This window comes from Monodelphis domestica, chromosome 4 (assembly GCF_027887165.1).
Source record: "Monodelphis domestica isolate mMonDom1 chromosome 4, mMonDom1.pri, whole genome shotgun sequence".
Lineage (NCBI taxonomy): Eukaryota > Metazoa > Chordata > Mammalia > Didelphimorphia > Didelphidae > Monodelphis > Monodelphis domestica.
In genome coordinates this window covers 12,898,729-12,916,297 of record NC_077230.1, presented here as the reverse complement: position 1 = coordinate 12,916,297, position 17,569 = coordinate 12,898,729, and the positions used below count along the sequence as shown (strand labels likewise).

Below are 17,569 nucleotides of genomic sequence, written 5' to 3'. Positions count from 1 at the left end.
GTATCCAGGATAGGAATGATGCTATCTTGAAGCCAGGTGAATGGACTTTTTACTGCAAAGCTTCTGCTGGCAACAATTGGAAGTTCAAAACAAGAATTCACTAGCTAGAGTGTTCTGGTATGACTTGGTATCTTGTAGTTCAACATAACGTGGAAGGAAAGACCTTCTTAGATTGAAAAGCTTCCTGCGGATACGGCAATAAATAGGTATATCGCCATGTCTGTCTCGGGAAGCATTACTCATTAGGGCTCATGAGTAAATTCATAAATGAGTTCTCTATACCCCTACTTTCATTTTAAAGGGCAGTTACAAATTCTCTTAAAGTGTTCAGGTGCTTGGAGTCACTAGATTGTGTCAGAGCTCGCCAATATTTACCTTGAACGAGTCCCATAATTACTCAGTATTAAATATCTATGAAATAGGTAATGCCTGTTCTTTAGAAATACTCAGTTTCAGTTATAAGGATTTAAGAAAGAAGTCATTGCTGGTAATATCAGTTACTGCTTTAATACCTTGAAAAAGGTATTTTTTAGAAGAATGTAGGTATTTCTCTTAAAGTTAAGAGTCTCTATTAGTCTTTTTATGGCAGAGTTTGGAGAGGTAACCTTCTAAATGACATAATTTTTAAAGGAGTTACTTGTTAGCATTTAATTCCTAAATCAGCCCTGCTTAAGAACATAACATTTTCCTTATTTTTTCCCAAGAATCTACTCTATCACAAAAGAACAAACACTGTGTTTAGATATGTCTCAACAGAATGACTTTTTTGCTATTGGATCTAATGTGAATGAAATTCTTAACTCAAGAACAATCAGTCAAAATACAAAATTGTTATTTCATCATCATGTCTTGAATATGTAATGTGAAGAAAAGTGTTCACGCTATTTTTATTTTATTTTTGGTTCCAAATTTTCTCCTTTGTACCTATTGAGAAGGCAAGGAAAACAAAACCTATTATAAATACATATAGTCAAGAAAAACATTCTCACAGATGCCACGTTCCAAAAGAGAAAAGAAAAGCAGCATTAATCTGCACTTTGAATCCATCATCTGTCTATCAGGAGAGATGCATAGCATGTCTCGTAATACTCCTGGACTTGTAGTTACTAAAAATTATTAAGTTTTTTCCCTCTCTGAGTATAGTAGCATTTGTTAATAGGAGCATGCAATCTATTAATAAAGGATGGGTCTATCATGTGTCACTGCATAGAAAAGACAAAGGGTTTCTAAGCCTTCCAAATCTTTTCAATTTTGTTATTAAAGAATTAATTCTTTAATTTAAAAAAAATTATTTTTATTTAATATTTTTACTTTTAAATTTTAATAATTATTCTCCTGATTCTGCTTACTTTACCTTGCTTCAGTTCATAAAAGTCTTCTGAAGTTTTTCTCAAACCATCCTCTTCATCATTTCCTACTGCAGTTTCATTACCTTCATATCCCATACTTTGTTCAGTCATTCCCACGTTGATCAGCATCTATTAAAGTTTCAAAAAGCAAAAAAGCTAAATTCACATATATATATGTATATATATATGAATCAGAATTTTGTATTGATTCCAAGATAAAAGAGTGGCAAGGGCTAGGCAATTGGAGTTAAGTAACTTGCCCTGGGTCACACAGCTAGGAAGTATCTGAGGTCACATTTGAACTCCTGACTTCCTGTCCCTGACCTGGCTCTCGCTTTTGACCTTTTTGGGATAGATATAGCCCCAGTAGCAGTACCACTGGGTCAAAAGGATGCACAGTTTATTAGTTCTGAGTATGTTTCTAAATTGCATTCCAGAATGGCTGAATCAGTTCACAGCTCTAACAAAAATATATTAAGATAACTGTTTTCTCACAACTCTTAAAATTTGTAAACTTTGACAACCTAACATCCATATGAGTTGGTACCACAGAGTTTTAAATTGTATTTCTCTAGTTATTAATGATGAAACATTTTTTGCATATAGTTATTGATAGTCTGAATTTCTTCCTCTGAAAATATCCTTTGACCATTTATGAATAGGGGAATGGCTCTTCTAAATTTGACTTTTCTTGCTTCTGTTCTAATTTTTGCCACATTGGTTTTGTTTATACAAAATTTTTATGTTTTATTTAATCAAAATTGTCCATTTTACCTTATGTATACCATTCTGTTTGTTATTTGATCATAACTCTTCCCTCATTCCTAGATCTGACAGATAATTTTTTCCATGCTGCAGTAGCTTATTTATGTTGTTTCCCTTTCTGTCTAAATTTTATAGCCATCTGGAGATTATCTGGTAATTGAGATGTGGGTCTATAGCTAGTTTCTGGCACACTGCTTTCTAGTTTTCTCAGCAGTTTTTGTCAAATAGTGAATTCTTGGCTCAATATCTGGGATCTTTGGTTTTATCAAGCAGTTGGTTATTATGTTACTTATGTATATTGTATATCTAATTTCTTCTAACCAGATTATTTTGTATCCAGCACCAAATTGTTTTCATGATTATAACTTTGTAGTATAGTTTGAAATCTGATATTGCTATGCCTTTTTCCTTCCTACTTTTTTCCATTAATTCTCTTGATATTCTTGACTTTTTTATTCCTTGAGGTGATTTTTTTCTAATTCTATGAATATATGTAGTCTGGTAGTTTGACTGGTATAATATTGAATAAATTAATTGAGATAGCATTGTCATTTTTATTTATATCAATTTCATACCCTTGGGTAATTAATATTCTTCCAATTATTTAGATCTGTTTTTATTGTATGAAGAGTGTAATTCCTATACAAATCTTGGCGGGTTTACTCTCAAATATTTTATGTTGTCTGTAATTATTTTAAATGCACTCTCTCTATCCTACTAGGTTTTATTGGTAATACACTGAAATGCTGATGATTTGTGTTTCTTTTCTAACTTGCAACTTTGCTGAACTTGCTAATAGTTTTAACTAATGATTTTTGTGGGTTTATTTTATATCTGGTAACTTTGCCAAAGTTAATAGTTTAAATTAGTGTGTTTTGTTTTTTTTTTCCTTTAGATGACTGTTTGGGGTAAGGTGTAGGGCTTATGGATTGTGTGATTGTGTGAGGGTTGCAGTTTGGGCACCTGGTCTCTAAAAGGTTTGCCATTACTGGCTTAGACTTTTGTTTTTTGTAATATTACATTATAAGTTATCTGCTTCTTTATAGTGTTTGCTAATAAAATCTTATATGATCTTGACTTACTCCTTAGTTACTTGAAGTTTTCTTTCTGGTTGCTTGAAGCATTTTTCTATTGGTCTGGGAGCTCTGTATTTTAGCTATGATATTTTCCTTTTGGGGTTCTTTCAGGAAGTGACTTGTAGATTTTTTTTTCTACTTTTCCCTTTGGTTCTTAGAGATCTGGTCTTCTCTGTAACTTAACTGCCATGAGTTCAAAGTCTTTTGAAGAAAATGTAGCTCTAATAGGCTGATCATATACTTTGAATGCCAAATGAATGTTTCCTGAAGAGACTATTTTATGGAGAACTTGTACAAGAAAAAGTTCAAGTAGTATCAGAAGAAGCAGTATTAGGAAATTCTCAATGTATTTCTGAAAAACTTTAGTATTGACTGTGAGATAAGGGAAACATTGGCACATGCTGACTGCCCAGTATAATGTGCCTAAATTAAAGAAGTCACTGTGCTCCAGGAGCAAAACAGACTCTTAGAAGCTCAAGGGAAAGACAAGCTTCACAAATCCAGAACCACCTGCACCATAAATGTTCTAATGGATTATTTGTGCCAAGTAGATGGTAGTACCTTCCATATTTGTTGGTCTGATCACCAATAGGTGAACATGTTGTACCCTGACTCCAACACTGTGGTGTCTTTGAAAATGAAAGATGAGGGTGCAGCTAGATGGCTCAGTGAATTGAGAGTCAGGCCCAGATATGGAAGGTTTGAATCTGTCCTCAGATACTTCCTATGTGATCCTGGGCAACTCATTTATCCCCCGCTGCCAAGCCCTTTTACTTCTCTTTTGCCTTAGAACACAGTATTTATTTTAAGATGGAACATAAGGGTTAAAAAAAAAGTGAAGGACAAACAACAATAAGACATCTAGGCTTTTTCCCTCGTGATTTCTTGAGATATGGTATCTAGGTTTTTTTTTGTTTTTTTTTGGTCATGCATTCCAGGCAGTTGAGTGATTCTTCAATTTTTTCCCCTAAATCTATTTTCCAGCTCATCTTTTCACATTATTATTTTTTGATGTTTTATGGAATCAGCCAATTCTAATTTGAATTCATTTCTTCCATAAGATATGGTACAACTTTTTCCAAGTTATTCTCTTTTCATATCTTCTAGCTCTCTCTATGCATTTTGCCTTTATTAGTCTCATTTGGTTTTTAGAATTTTTATCCTTTTTTTTCTTGTAAAAACAAACTGTTGCTTTAACTCTTCTAGGGATTCTTGTTTGAATTGTATCCATTCTGCATTTTTCTTTGAGGCTTTACTTACAGTTAAAAAATACTGTTCCTTTTCTTCTGGTTTTATTTCTTCTGTTTCCCTTTCAGCATAATAAGTGTCTTTTATTGTTTCTTCATTCTTCCAGCATACTTCTTGACTTAGTACTGTTATTTCTGATCTTCCATCCTTTAATATCCCTATATTACTTTAATTCCTCAGTTTGAGGATCTGCAAGTTTTTGTCACTGTCACAGTGATGTGAACCAGGACAAGGTCCTACTCATTGTCCTCCTGTTTTGAGCTTTTCCTGTTCTTGACCCAACTTTGGGTTGATTGGCTTATCCTCTGGGTAAGCATTTCAGTAGATTGCTGCTTGACTCAGCTGCTGTCAGCTTATCTAAAGGCTCAGCAAGTTCAATATGACTAAATTATAGGCTTCCCCTTGGTCTAGGACTTCTATTCTGATTATTTTATTGAAGTCTACCATGCTGGGCTTGAAGTAAAAAATGAGTCCCTGCTTTGCTCCTGAGTTGCAATCTATACAACATCTTGTTCATAGAATTTATTCCTTTCTGGGATCCACACTTGTGTTTGCTCTCCTCCACCCTGGATCTAAAAGATGGCATCCATTCTTGGATCTTGCTCTAATTCAGGGATCCCCTGAGATACCTTTCTGCCCCAGTACTTTCTATTCTGGTGGCCACCTCTCTTCCCTCTTTCATTGCTTCCCACCATATACATTCCTGATCAGACCCTGCCCCTAGTGTCCAGAGATTTGACCCCTTTCTGTCTCCTTAAGCTGTCTTGGGCTAGAAAAATTACCTTGTGCCTTTTTCTTGGTTTTCCTGGCCAGAATTTGTGTTTCCCTTTCTAGATCTTCATGAAGGTGATATGGTGGGGACCTATGTTGCATTGCTTCATCTTACTCTGCCACCTTGAATGCCACTCTGAGTTCACTTTAAAGTATAAGAAAGTGGCATTATTCTATTTTAGTGTTTTTTTTTCTTTGCCCCTTCCTGGGACAGAGGAGAGAGAGAAACTGATTCACGCATCCATGCATCAGTATTTTTAAAAAAATTATTTCACTATATCAGTGGGAGTATACATTTTGCATAGTTCCATATGGCCATGTTGAGATAATTGTAACATCCTTGATGACTTAAGCCGAATTAATTCCAATTGTTCTTGTTTTGAAATGGAAATATGCATCCTAAACTATCTGGGCAGCTCTCTAGAATAGGGATTTAAAAAAATACTCAGAAACCAGTGGTGTTCTTGAGGATCTATATTCCTTGGGTCTTGATATTTCCTGTAATTGGATAGCTTTAATGAGAAAAAAGATCTAAAGATGAGTCACAAAAAATGCCTTTTAAAGGTCCTTTATTTTATGTGGAAATTTCACATAAAAACAAATCAGTTTTGTTCAGAAATATTCCAGATCTCTAGTATGAAAATTGGGTTCAAATCCTGCCTCTGACATTATCATACTTCATCTCTTTTATTACCCTGTTTCTTCATCTATTCAATTGGCCTGAAATCCACCTTACCTGATTTGCATCACAGGATTGCTTTAAAGGAATAAAACAAGATGTTTATAAAACTCCTTTTAGTCCTTTAGGTACCTTCATTGATAGACTTTTCTTTAACTGCCCCCTAGGTTCACATAGTTGGGAAATTTAGGAGTGATGATTATCTTCTAATTTCCCGTTCATGACTTTCCCTTGACAAATGCCCATCATAAATGATCATTAAAAATTGACATCATCTTGTCTAAAAATTGACACCATTCTAGCTAATTCGGCAGATTTGCTTAAAGATTTGACACAATATTTCATTTGCAGAGTCTTGTTTAAGTGCACTTTAACCACCTTGCTTTGTCCAGAAAACCCAGGATGTATAGAAATTAGACAAATTCATTCATCTACACTTGTATAAGATAATGCCATACTTTAAGTAAAGAAGAATTAAAATGCATCTTGGTTAGATGCTATATAGAAAGTTCATGTTTTTAAAAGTCATGTTTACGAACTTAAAAATCAGCAACTTGGTTTCAGTACAACAAAGCAGGTGTTCCTTTTGTAATAATGGATTTGAAAAGAGACTTTGAGACTTTACTCACTGTTAGCCAGAGATTAATCTTAATTTAGAGCTGGAATTCTTAACATTTCTTTTGTCATGTGGTATGTATCCCATCTCATAATAATGTTTGTAAAGGCATTAAGCTTATGAAGAAAAGTAACTACATTAAAATGCATTTTTTCCCTAGTCAAGTTCACAAGCCTGCTGATGGAATATATAATTCAGAACCCTTGATTTAGAGACAGGAGAGATGATGAACAGAAGTAGTATCTCTTAATGCCTTTCAACTTTTGTTTTCTATAATGCCTGGAGACCACAGTAGATTTTTAAAGCACAAGTTGGAGTCCTAAATATATTGTGTTAGGTTGTCAAAAAAAGATAACATTAATTTTACTTGATGCACATATAACTTAACCAATCAATAATAGCAAATGTTTCCCTTAAACTACAAAACAAAATTAAATGATAGGTTTTTGTGATTACATCAGAACTTTGTCTCCACTCTATTTGAGGGAAAAAATGTTCTTGGACTTTTTGGCCACTAACTTTTTTTTCATTTTTTAAATTTTGAAATATTTTTCCATATTTATATGGTTCATTTTCCCCCCTCCTTCTTCCGTGCCCCCTCCCAGAGCTGACAAGCAATTCTACTGAGTTGTACAAATGTTATCACTTGATATCTATTTTTCCTTATTATTCATTTTTGCTATAGATTGATTTTTTTAAAGCCTAAACCCTAAATCACATACCCATAAATACATGTGATAAGTGATGTCATCCTATGTTTTGCTTTTGCATTTCTGCTCCCATAGTTCTTTGTCTTAATGTGGATAGCATTCTTTCCCACAAGTCCTTCAAGAGTTTCCTGGCTTGTTGCATTGCTACTAGTAGCAAAGTCCATTACATTGAATTGTTCCACAATACTAACATTCTTCTTGATAAAAAACAAAAAAAAATTTTTTTTTGATTCATTTTCTAATTATAGGACATTGGAAAACTTAAGGTTTAATTAATAATAAAATAAAATTTGATTAAATAAAAAATGATTTTGCTTCATTTACTGAACCAAATTCTAAAAGAGTTAAGTCCTTTGAAAGAAATCAGAGACCACTCAGACTTAAGATGAATTCAGCTTCAACTCAAGTTGTTAGGCTATGTTCCCCTTCTGAACAGATGAGTTTGTGAGAAAGGATACCGATTCATGCCTTGCCTGGTAATTGACATGAGGACATGATAATTTTTCTTACCCCCTTATTTTACTGTGTTTTATTTTTTTCTCTAGGAATCTCAGCAAATGCTTGGAAGGCTAATTCCTGAAAAACAGTTACTCAATGACCAATTAAAACAAGTTCAACAAAACAGTTTGCACAGTAGGTGTTTTGCTTTAAAAGTGTTCATCCCAACTGGCCAACATTTTTTGAAATTTATAATAAATGTATGATGATATGATACTAAGAATCAGTTGTTTTACTGATAATTATTTTAGGTCTTGTTTTTTTTTTTAAATAGGAGATTCTCTTCTTACACTTAAAAGAGCCTTAGAAGCAAAAGAACTTGCTCGTCAGCAACTGAGAGACCAGCTGGATGAGGTTGAGAAGGAAACTAGATCAAAGCTACAGGAGATTGATATTTTCAATAATCAGCTAAAGGTAATTATTGTTTCTGTGTTTTGTGCTCTTTTCTGATTAATCTGATAATCACTTTTGTTTCGCTTCCCTGCAGTAAAATTAACCTTGTTTGTCAACTTTTGTGAAGGTCTTAAAAGTTTATGGAGAAAGGAAAAGTCCAAATTCCACTTTTTCCTATGGGATAAGGATGTGGAAGAATGGAAAATGGGGAAAGGGAGAGAGTGAGAGGGAACGGTAAGGAGGTTGACAGAGAGGAAGCGAGATACTGATAGGGCAGAGAGAAGAAGGGGAAGACTTCAGAAGACAAAGAAGTGAGAAGAGGGGAGAGGAGATAAAAGGGAGATTTGAAGACTCTTGCATTTTAAACTAGACTTGACTGAGTAGTCTCAGGTAAAATATGAATAAATCATATCAATTGTGATTCCGACACATTTTAAGAATTACTTACCTATATCTCCCAGTGCCCATATCATGTTGATTTTTTTATAGAGCTCGTATTTAAATGTTTTTGTCAAATGCTGTTATAAAGTAGCTTTGTTTTCTCTTTACCAAGATTTTTTTTTTGCTACATCATAATTTTGTAATGATCTCTGAGTGTAGGTCTTTGTTTTATTGTTCAGTATGTGGTGATTGCTTCTTTCTCTGTGTAATTTGTTATATTTGTCCTTTGAGAAAAAGCAGAAGCTACTAAAGACTGCAAGCAATAGTGATTCAAAAAAACAGCTTCTTTTTGATATTCTCCTTTTAATTTCACATTAATGTTTTAAGAGTGGCTCAGTGGATTGAGAGCCAGGCTTAGAGATAGGAGGTCCCGGGTTCAAATGTGACCTAAGACACTTCCTAGATGTGTGACCCTGGGCAAATTGCATTTAACCCCAATTGCCTAGTCTATACCACTCTTCTGGCTGGAAACCAACATATTCATTCTAAGATAGAAAGCACAGTATTTTCTGTTGTCAAAGACCAACCTCAGATGCTTTTTAATTTGTCCTTCACATTCTTTCAATTTTGAAATTCTTTGTCAAATTCTATTTAGATAATTAAATTTGAGATCTAATGTGACTTTTTTAGAAATATGGATATACTTTCAGAATGACACAAACCTCAATAATTATGAGACTTAATGTTAAAGATTTCATATATATATATGTAAATTCTATAGCTAAACCTATATGTGGTATATATGTAAATACTGTGCAGAAAGCTGGTCTTGAGACAGGAAGACCTCTAGGTTCAAATCCTACTCTGATGTATTATTGTTGTAACCTTTAGCAAGTCACTTGACACTCTTTGTGCTCCTGGCAGTTCTCTAAGATCATACGTTTCAGAGAAGGTGCTGACCTCCATTGATCGTGGAAATTTCCTTATGATTCCTTTTATCACTGAAATCACATGTCCGAGAGATAGAGCCACAACTTGCCACCTCTGAAAAAAATAAGCAATAAGTGATAAGTAAGTCCTAAATCTAATTGTGCCTTGTCACTCGTTCCTTAAAAGTTAAATGAGAAGATACTGAACGCTGAGCCCATTTTAGGAGTCTCGGTGTATGAACTAGTGAGAAAGTGACCAACCTCTTAATAACATGGAAGTAAAGATGGGCACTCTTGCTTGAGTTATCTGGAAACATAATTCAGTAAAAGGAAGGTGCAGTCAAGGAAAGGGTGTCTCATGGAGAAGGGAGGGATGAAATCCACAGGGAGACCAAGTTGTCTTCATTCTTTTGCCATCTTTGCTGTTGGCATCACTTCTCAAATGGAGATCATTTGCTCTGCATATGAGGGCCATTGGTACCGATTTCAGAGTGAAACTATCGTATGCTAAGATGGAGCTTAGATTTTTTTTTTTTAACCAGGAGCTTTTTATACTGTGTACCCACTTTTTAGATAAAATTAGTTTTTTCTTAATAAATTCAATCTAGCCTACCTCCTTTTTAATCTTTTTGTCTTCAATACTTGACTAAAGGTTGGATCTCATTACTGTGGGCATTCTCTCCCAGAGTGAAGATCATCATCTGTCCATCCCTCATTTTCACACATCTCATGTCCTCTTATTTCTCTCTGGTGTCTTCGAGTGACTCACCATTTTAAGTCTTTAGCGATAGTGATATTTCATGACAATGCTGCCATGCAGCAACACGATAAAAAGATGGATGTTTTAAAAAGATGAGTGCTGTTTCAGAGAGAAACTTAGGATCACTAAAAGGCCGGGTAATTTGTTAGACAATTCAGACTGCTATTTAATTCTAGGTCCAACTGTTTTTTCTGTCAACAATGTTTGTAAGAACCAATTCTATGGTTTTTCTATCCCTCTGGATACTGTAATCTAAATATTAGACTTTCTTCATCCATTTTCCACTGGGGACGATTAAACCAAGTTATTTTTAGTGATTATAGATTTCATTTATAGGTTCTATAATGTTTCAGGGTTGATGCAGTGGGCACTATGTCATCTGCAGACTGGAGCCTCTGCAGGGTCGTCTTGACCATGAATAGGGAATCTCTTCCATTAGAACTCTGTATTGTTATTTTCCATGATGGTGGCAAACAATTTTTTTCCCCAACACTTTCCAAAGAATTCTCAAAATTCCTTCCCCCTCCTTGAGATAGTAAGCAATTTTGCATAGATTTCATATGTGCAATTGTGTAAAACAGTTTTCCATATTAATCCTTTTGTGGAAAGAAACAAGTGAAAAAAGTTTGCTTAGGTTTGGATTCAGACTCATTTCTTTTTCTTCAAGTAGAGAGCATATTTTAATCATGAGTCCTTTGGGATAGTTTTGGGGAACATTGTAATGCTGAGAATAGTTGTTATTCATTTTAAGTATTTTTGTCACTTGTGCAGTGCTTTCCTGGTTCTGCTTATTTCACTCAGCATCAGTTCATACAAGTCTTTCCAGGTTTTTCTGAGTTCTTCCTGCTTGTCATTTCTAATAGCACAATAGTATTGCATTACAATCATATAACTTTCTCAATCATTCCTAAATGAATGGGTATCTCCTTACTTTCCAAATCTTTGTCTACCTAAAGACAGCTGCTTTTAAAGATTTTTGTACATATTGGTCCTTTACCTTTTTTTTTTTTAATCTTTTTGAGTTACAAACTTAGTAATGTTATTGTTGGATCAATGCTGTACTGTTTTATATCACTGGGTATAGTTCCTTGGGGAATTAACAAAAATTCCTTTCATTAATGATTGAATCAGTTTACATTTCCCCCCAGCTATGCATTCATGACCCAAGCTTTCCCATATCCCCTCCAAGTTTTGTAATTTTCCTTTTCTATCATAATAGACAATTTGATAGATGTGGAGTGATATCTCAGTGTTAGTTTTAATTTGTATTTCTCTAATAGTGATTTGAAGTGTTTTTTGCATGACTATAGAGAGCTTTAATTACTTTGTCTATGAACTATCTATTTTTATTCCTTTGACCATTTATCAATTGAGGAATGACTTATATGTATTCAACTAATTTCTCTGTATATTTGAAAAATGACATCTTTATTTAGAGAGATTTTTTGTAGCATGATTATCGTGTATTTTTATACTTTTTACCCTTGTTCAGTTTCCGACCTCAACCTTAAAATTTGCCCACTTTTTTATCAGACCAACCCAATCCCCTTCTCCCTTTTCCCCTTCTGTTTTCCTGGAGGGTAAGATTGTTTTCTATATCCACTTGATTGTGTATGTTCTTCCCTTATTGAGCCAATATTGATAAGTAAAGTTCACCTCTTCTCCTTGCCACTTCTGCCATCTTCCCTTTTACTAAAAACTCTTTCATGCTTCTTTTATGTGTGATAATTTACCCCAGTCTGTTTTCGCCTTCCTACCATTGCATTCTTATTTTTATTTTTTCTATCATCCCATCAAATTCAACTCACATCCTCACTCTCTGACTATCTATACTCCTAACTGTCTTAATAATGACAAAGTTCTTTGGAGTTACAAGAATCATCTCCTCATGTAGAAATACACACAGTTTAACCATATTGAATGTCTTTTGATTTCTCTTTCCTGTTTACCTTTTTATGATTCTCTTTAGTCTTGTATTTGAGAGTCAAATTTTCCATTCAGCCCTGGTCTTTTTATGAGGAATATGTTTAAAAGTTCTTTATTTCATTGAATACTCATTTTTTTCCCCTGAAGGATTATGGTCAGTGTTGTGTGCTAAGTGATTCTTGGTTGAAGTCTTAGCTTCTTTGCTCCCTGGAATATCACATTCCAGACTCTCTGATTCTTTCATGTAGAAGCTGCTAAATCTTATGTTACCCTGGCTGTGACTCTTATTATATTTGAATTGTTTTGTTTTTGCTGCTTGCAATATTTTCTTCTTGACCTGAGAGTTTTGGAATTTGGTTAATACTATGTTTGGGAGTTAGTATCCTTTTGGGATCTCTTTCAGGAAGTGGTTGGTGGCCTCTTTCAATTTCTGTGTCCTCTAGTTTTAGAATATCAGGGCAGTTTTCCTTGATGATTTTCTCAAAAGATGGTGTTTAAGGTCTTTTTTGATCATAGCTTTCAGATACTCCAATAATTCTTAAATGAGTTCTCCTGGACTTATTTTCTAGGTCAGGTTTTTTTTTTTTACTTTTTTGATGCTTCCATGGGGTCATTAGCTTCTGCTTGCCCAATTCTAATTTTTATGGCATAATTTCTTGAGTAAAGTTTTGGACTTCCTTTTCCTTTTGGTATATTTTACTTTGTAAAGAGATCTTTTCAAGCACTACATCCCTCCTGCCAGTCTACTCAGTTGTTTTGGGCTGAAAAATCACCATGTCTTTTTGTAGATTAGGCTGGTTTCAGGATTCATTTTGAGTATTCATTTGTCATTGCTTTTTGGAGAGTGATTTGGTGGAAATCAGATGGGTCTCTCTGTACCTTCTCCATCAAACTGGTTCTGCTCTTGGAAGATAATTCTGCTGAGTGTCTCTCTAACTGTTTTATACATCACTTTGTAATAATGAGAGTTATCAACCAAAGTTATCCTTGCTCTTATATCTTTCATGGAATCACATATGATTTTTATGATATGCAAGACATCTTATTGGAAGAGTACCTTTAAGGAAGTGTTTTGTGTTTCTAAAATTAATCTGGATTTTTATAGTAACCAAACAGTATGTAATGGGATATTGTACACTTAACACCCTTTCAGTCAACAAAGATGAATCATGACTCTTAAGTCCAGAGCTATACCCATTATGTCACCTATCACCTTTATGAAGAAATACTGTGTATCACCTTTATGAAGAAATACTGTATATAATGCTATTTTTTTCCATTAAATTTTGTAAACAAATATATTCTACATATTCTAAACTAGTATTGCCCTTACCTTCAATAACTTGCTGATTGAGGAAGAAAAATTCTTAAGTTTTTGCAGCTCTAAAACAGTTTCTGGGTTTCTTTGCTTTTCTCATTGTGAGGATTTATTCACTTCCAATTAAACTTCCTTGGGGGAAAAGTATGATTGACTATTTTCATCCTTGTTCTTTTATTTATTTCCTATTTGGGGCCATGGCTTATTTAAATAGTTTAGGTTGGAGTTTCTCCAACTGATAGCCATATTTTACCTTATTTTTATTATTTCTAATGTTAGTATTGATTTTTATCTTTGTTCTAATAAATTGGTAATTTGTCAATACTTAAATAGCCGATTAGGAAATGTCTTGGAAATGACCTCAGTAGTAATTAGATATTTCCTATCTGTCAAAATATAATTAATTTTTCATGTTGTTATCTGGTACTTTCCTTTCTCATTGCCTTCAGTAAATTTCTAAAGTATGTATGATAAATGTACATAAGGCTTCTATATATAGTCTACTGACCTTTGCTCTTTCACTTCTTATTCCTGAATTATATTTCTCAACATAATATTTTTCTCTGTACTCACCTTTGCATTGAAGTCACTGAATATTAAGACATTTGATTTAATTCAGGAAGTCACATCAAATTCTTCATATAATTTTTCTACCTTATCATCTTCTGCAATAGACATGGACTCATAAGATTCACTTGCAAATCTTTATCATTAACCCTGTAATACAAAATGACCAACATCCCAGGACATAGTGGTTCAAGTTGTCTTAGGTTGCAAAATAAACCTATTCAACCAACTCCTTATTTACTTCTCTGAGAATCTTTGATCTTTCCTGACAGTGAAAATTTTGAGATTAATATGGTTTTGTTTCTATAGTAATATTTCCATTCTAGCAATATTTTGTCACTGAAAAATTTTTGTTTTGAGTTTAAGAAAAGCAAAACCTAAGTCACTCTTAATTCCTTTGTGCATGTACTCTCTCCCCTACCTACCTTCTACCACTCTGTCATCATCACTGTAAAAATAGAAGGGGGATGCCAAAGTCTGAACTCATTTTACATTTTTGTTTGATGCATTGTCAGGACTAAAATTCACCAACTATTGGGTGACCTACTTGACCTACTGAAGATTATCCTCTTTGTATTTATTCTAGTCATTTAGAAGCTGGCATCATTCATTATTGAAATTATTTGCCCTAAGAATTGGAAATTGAGGGGATGCCCATCAATTGGGGAAGGACTGAATAAGTTGTGGTTAGTGCTATATATTTATCTATCTATATCTATCTAGATATGTGTATGTGTGGGTATATATATTTATTTAGAGAGAGAGAATACTAATGTGGTATAGGAAATAGTCAGGTGTAATTTCAGGAAAATCTGGAAAGACCTACGTGAAATGATAAGAGAATGAAGTGAGCAGAACCAGGATATTGCTGTACCCAGTAACAGAAATGTTGTATGATGTACAATTGTAAATGACTTAGCTATTCTTAACAATAGAATGATTCAAGACAGTTCCAAAAAACTCTTAATGAAAATGCCATTCGCCTCCAAAGAAAGAACAGTCTGAGTGCAAACTGAAACATAGTATATTTCACTTTCCTTCTACATTCTTTTTTGTGTGTATTTTCTTCAAAATGACTAATATTGGAAAATGTTTTACATTTTCACATTTACTTCATTTTACATTATTGTAACATCTGTATCTGATTGCTTGCCATCTTGGAGAGAGAAAGGAGAGGGAAGAGGGAGCATTTGGCTCACGCTAAAAAAATAAAGCTTAAAATAATGTTTGCATGTAATTGAGGAAAAAAAGAAAATATTAAAAAAACTCACGGGGGAAAAAAACCAAACTATTTGCACTGTGTAGGGCAGAAAGCCAAGCTAAGAAGACTCATCTTCCCGAGTTCAGTACTCACCCTATACACTTATTTCCTGTGGTCCCTGGGCAAGTCCCCTCACTCTATTTGCCTTCGTTTCTTCATCTGTAAAATGATCTGGAGAAGGAAATGCCTTTGCCGAGAAAACCCCAAATGAGGTCATGGAGAGTTGGACGTGACTGAACGTGACTCAGCAGCAGCAGTATCTCACTGCACTGCTAGGGCGGACCTTTGTGGTACTTTGGCACCTTCGGACCCCCGTAGGAATACGTTACGGCTACCAATCGCTGGCCGTTATTCCTTGTCACTACTCAGCGAGACCCTCGGCATTTGAGGCTGGTGCTGCCCTCTGTGGGGCTCCTCTTTCCAAGGGTGCCAAAATGCCCTTCTACAGCCTCTTGGTTCGGCGCCGACCGCCAGCTCTCGGAGGACGGGCTCAGGCTCAGCGGGCTGGCCTCTGGTGCCCGTCGCTGCGGCAGCTTCCTCATGGGAAAAGCCCAGAATCCTCTCTGAGCAGCTCGGCGGTCTGTTAGTCAAGCGCCACACGAGCGTCGCATCCCTTCAAAGCCGCCCGACTCTCGCCCTACCCCGGTGGTGTGACCCCGGCCAGACACGCGGCTTCACAGCATCGGAGGCCGCCTCCGCGAGTGTCCGCTGAGTGCTGAGTGGGCGCACGAGGCGTTGTCGTCAGGCCTTTGGTCGCCCCATCTGGGGTTTTCTTAGCAAAGATTATAAAGCATTTCGCCATTTTCGTCTGCTCCTTTTACAGATGAATGGGAGGCACACAGGGCCGACCTGGGACCTGCCAGGGCCCCAAGTTAGCGTCCAAGGCCCGCTTTAGTCCTTCTGGAGCCCCCCCATTTCTCTGAATCAGTACCAAGGCCATTCCGAGCAGACGCGCAGGGAAGGGTGGGCGGGGAGGCCTCTGCAGCTCCATCTGAACTCGGGCCCTCCCCACACCGCCTCTGAACTCGCGTCCTTTAGCCTGCCGGCTGGGGCTCTCCAGCGGCCCGGGTTCGTCACTAGTCGGCCGTGCTGCCGGTGAATCCCAAGGCCCACGCTCAGTGCCGAGCACTCTTCTCGGCGCCAGACACCGTCCGCCGGCTCGGCTGGGCAGGCTTGTGCCCGAGGTCGCGAACCATGGAGCCCTGACAATGAACGTCAGCCATTTGGGGCGCGCCGAGCCCCAAGCCCTGGGCTGCCCCGGAGGCTTCTTATGAGCAGCAGCCCTTGGATGAGCGCAAGAGGCGCGAAGGGTTCTAAGAAGCGCATGTGAGAACGAGCAGCGGGGAGTGTGCAAGGACGCGGAGAAGCCGGGAGACGGGGCCACGCGGGCCGGGCCGGGCCTATCCAGAAGCATGCATCGCACTTCGGGTCCGGGTGGCGAGTGAAGTTTGTTTGTTTTTTAAACCCTAATTTCTGCCTTGGAATCAGGACTGTGGATTGGCGCCAAGGCAGAAGAGCGGTCAGGGCCAGGCCACGGGGGTCAAGGGACTTGGCCAGGGTCACCGAGCCGGGAAGTGTCTGAGGCCAGATGGGAACCCATCTCAGCCTGGTTCTCAGTCCCCCGAGCCACCCAGCTGCCCCTCGTGTTTGAGGTTTTTAAGTGAAAGAGCGACATGGCCGGAGTCGCGCTCTGGGAGGATCATCTTGTCAGTGAAGTGATGGAGGAATTGAGAGGGAGGGTATAGGCAGGAAGACGGGTTGGGGCCATGTGAGGAGTTCAAGTAAGGGGTGATAAAAAGTCCTGAACTCTGCTGCTCCTAGGAGGAACGAAGGCCGTTGTCCAGATACAAGAAACACAGAAAACGAGGGTAAAAAAGACTTGGGAATGGACTGAAAATTTGAGGGTGGCCTGAGTGAGTCCAAAGACCTACGGATGGACAGATTTGAAGGCCTGTTGCTGAGTCCAAGATGGGCTTTGCAGAATAAAATCTGATGAGCCAGTCCTTGCTCAAACCAAGAGGCTCTGTTATTTGGTGTGTTTAAGAGAGGGCTGAAAAGGGAAGACCCCATGTTTAACTAGAGGCTCCCACGGGAATAGGGTGTCGTGCCAGAAAAGGAATATTATGGAGGCAGTCCATGAGCCCCTTCTCCCCAGGACCAGCTAGGGCAGCTGTCCAGTCCTCTGTGTACCCTCCGGGCTGGGTAGGGTGGAATCATTTCAAAGCAGAAATCCTAGAAGTCATAGAAAGGGGTTAGTGAAGGGATACAACCAGGATTGTCACCAGGGAGTCTAGAGTACGACGGTCTTCAAGCTCTAGCCAA

General features: G+C 36.9%; 1 protein-coding gene across 10 annotated transcripts in view; it reads left to right on the top strand.

The window, feature by feature from the left end:
* Nucleotides 1-17,569, top strand: part of ITSN1 (intersectin 1) — a 308,496-nt gene that overhangs the window by 128,205 nt on the left and 162,722 nt on the right. For all 10 annotated transcript variants that reach the window (XM_056826047.1, XM_056826045.1, XM_056826042.1 and 7 more), the window contains 2 exons: nt 7,760-7,847; nt 7,987-8,126. In XM_056826047.1, coding sequence (XP_056682025.1) covers nt 7,760-7,847; nt 7,987-8,126 — 228 coding nt within the window. The remainder of the gene's footprint in view (nt 1-7,759; nt 7,848-7,986; nt 8,127-17,569) is intronic.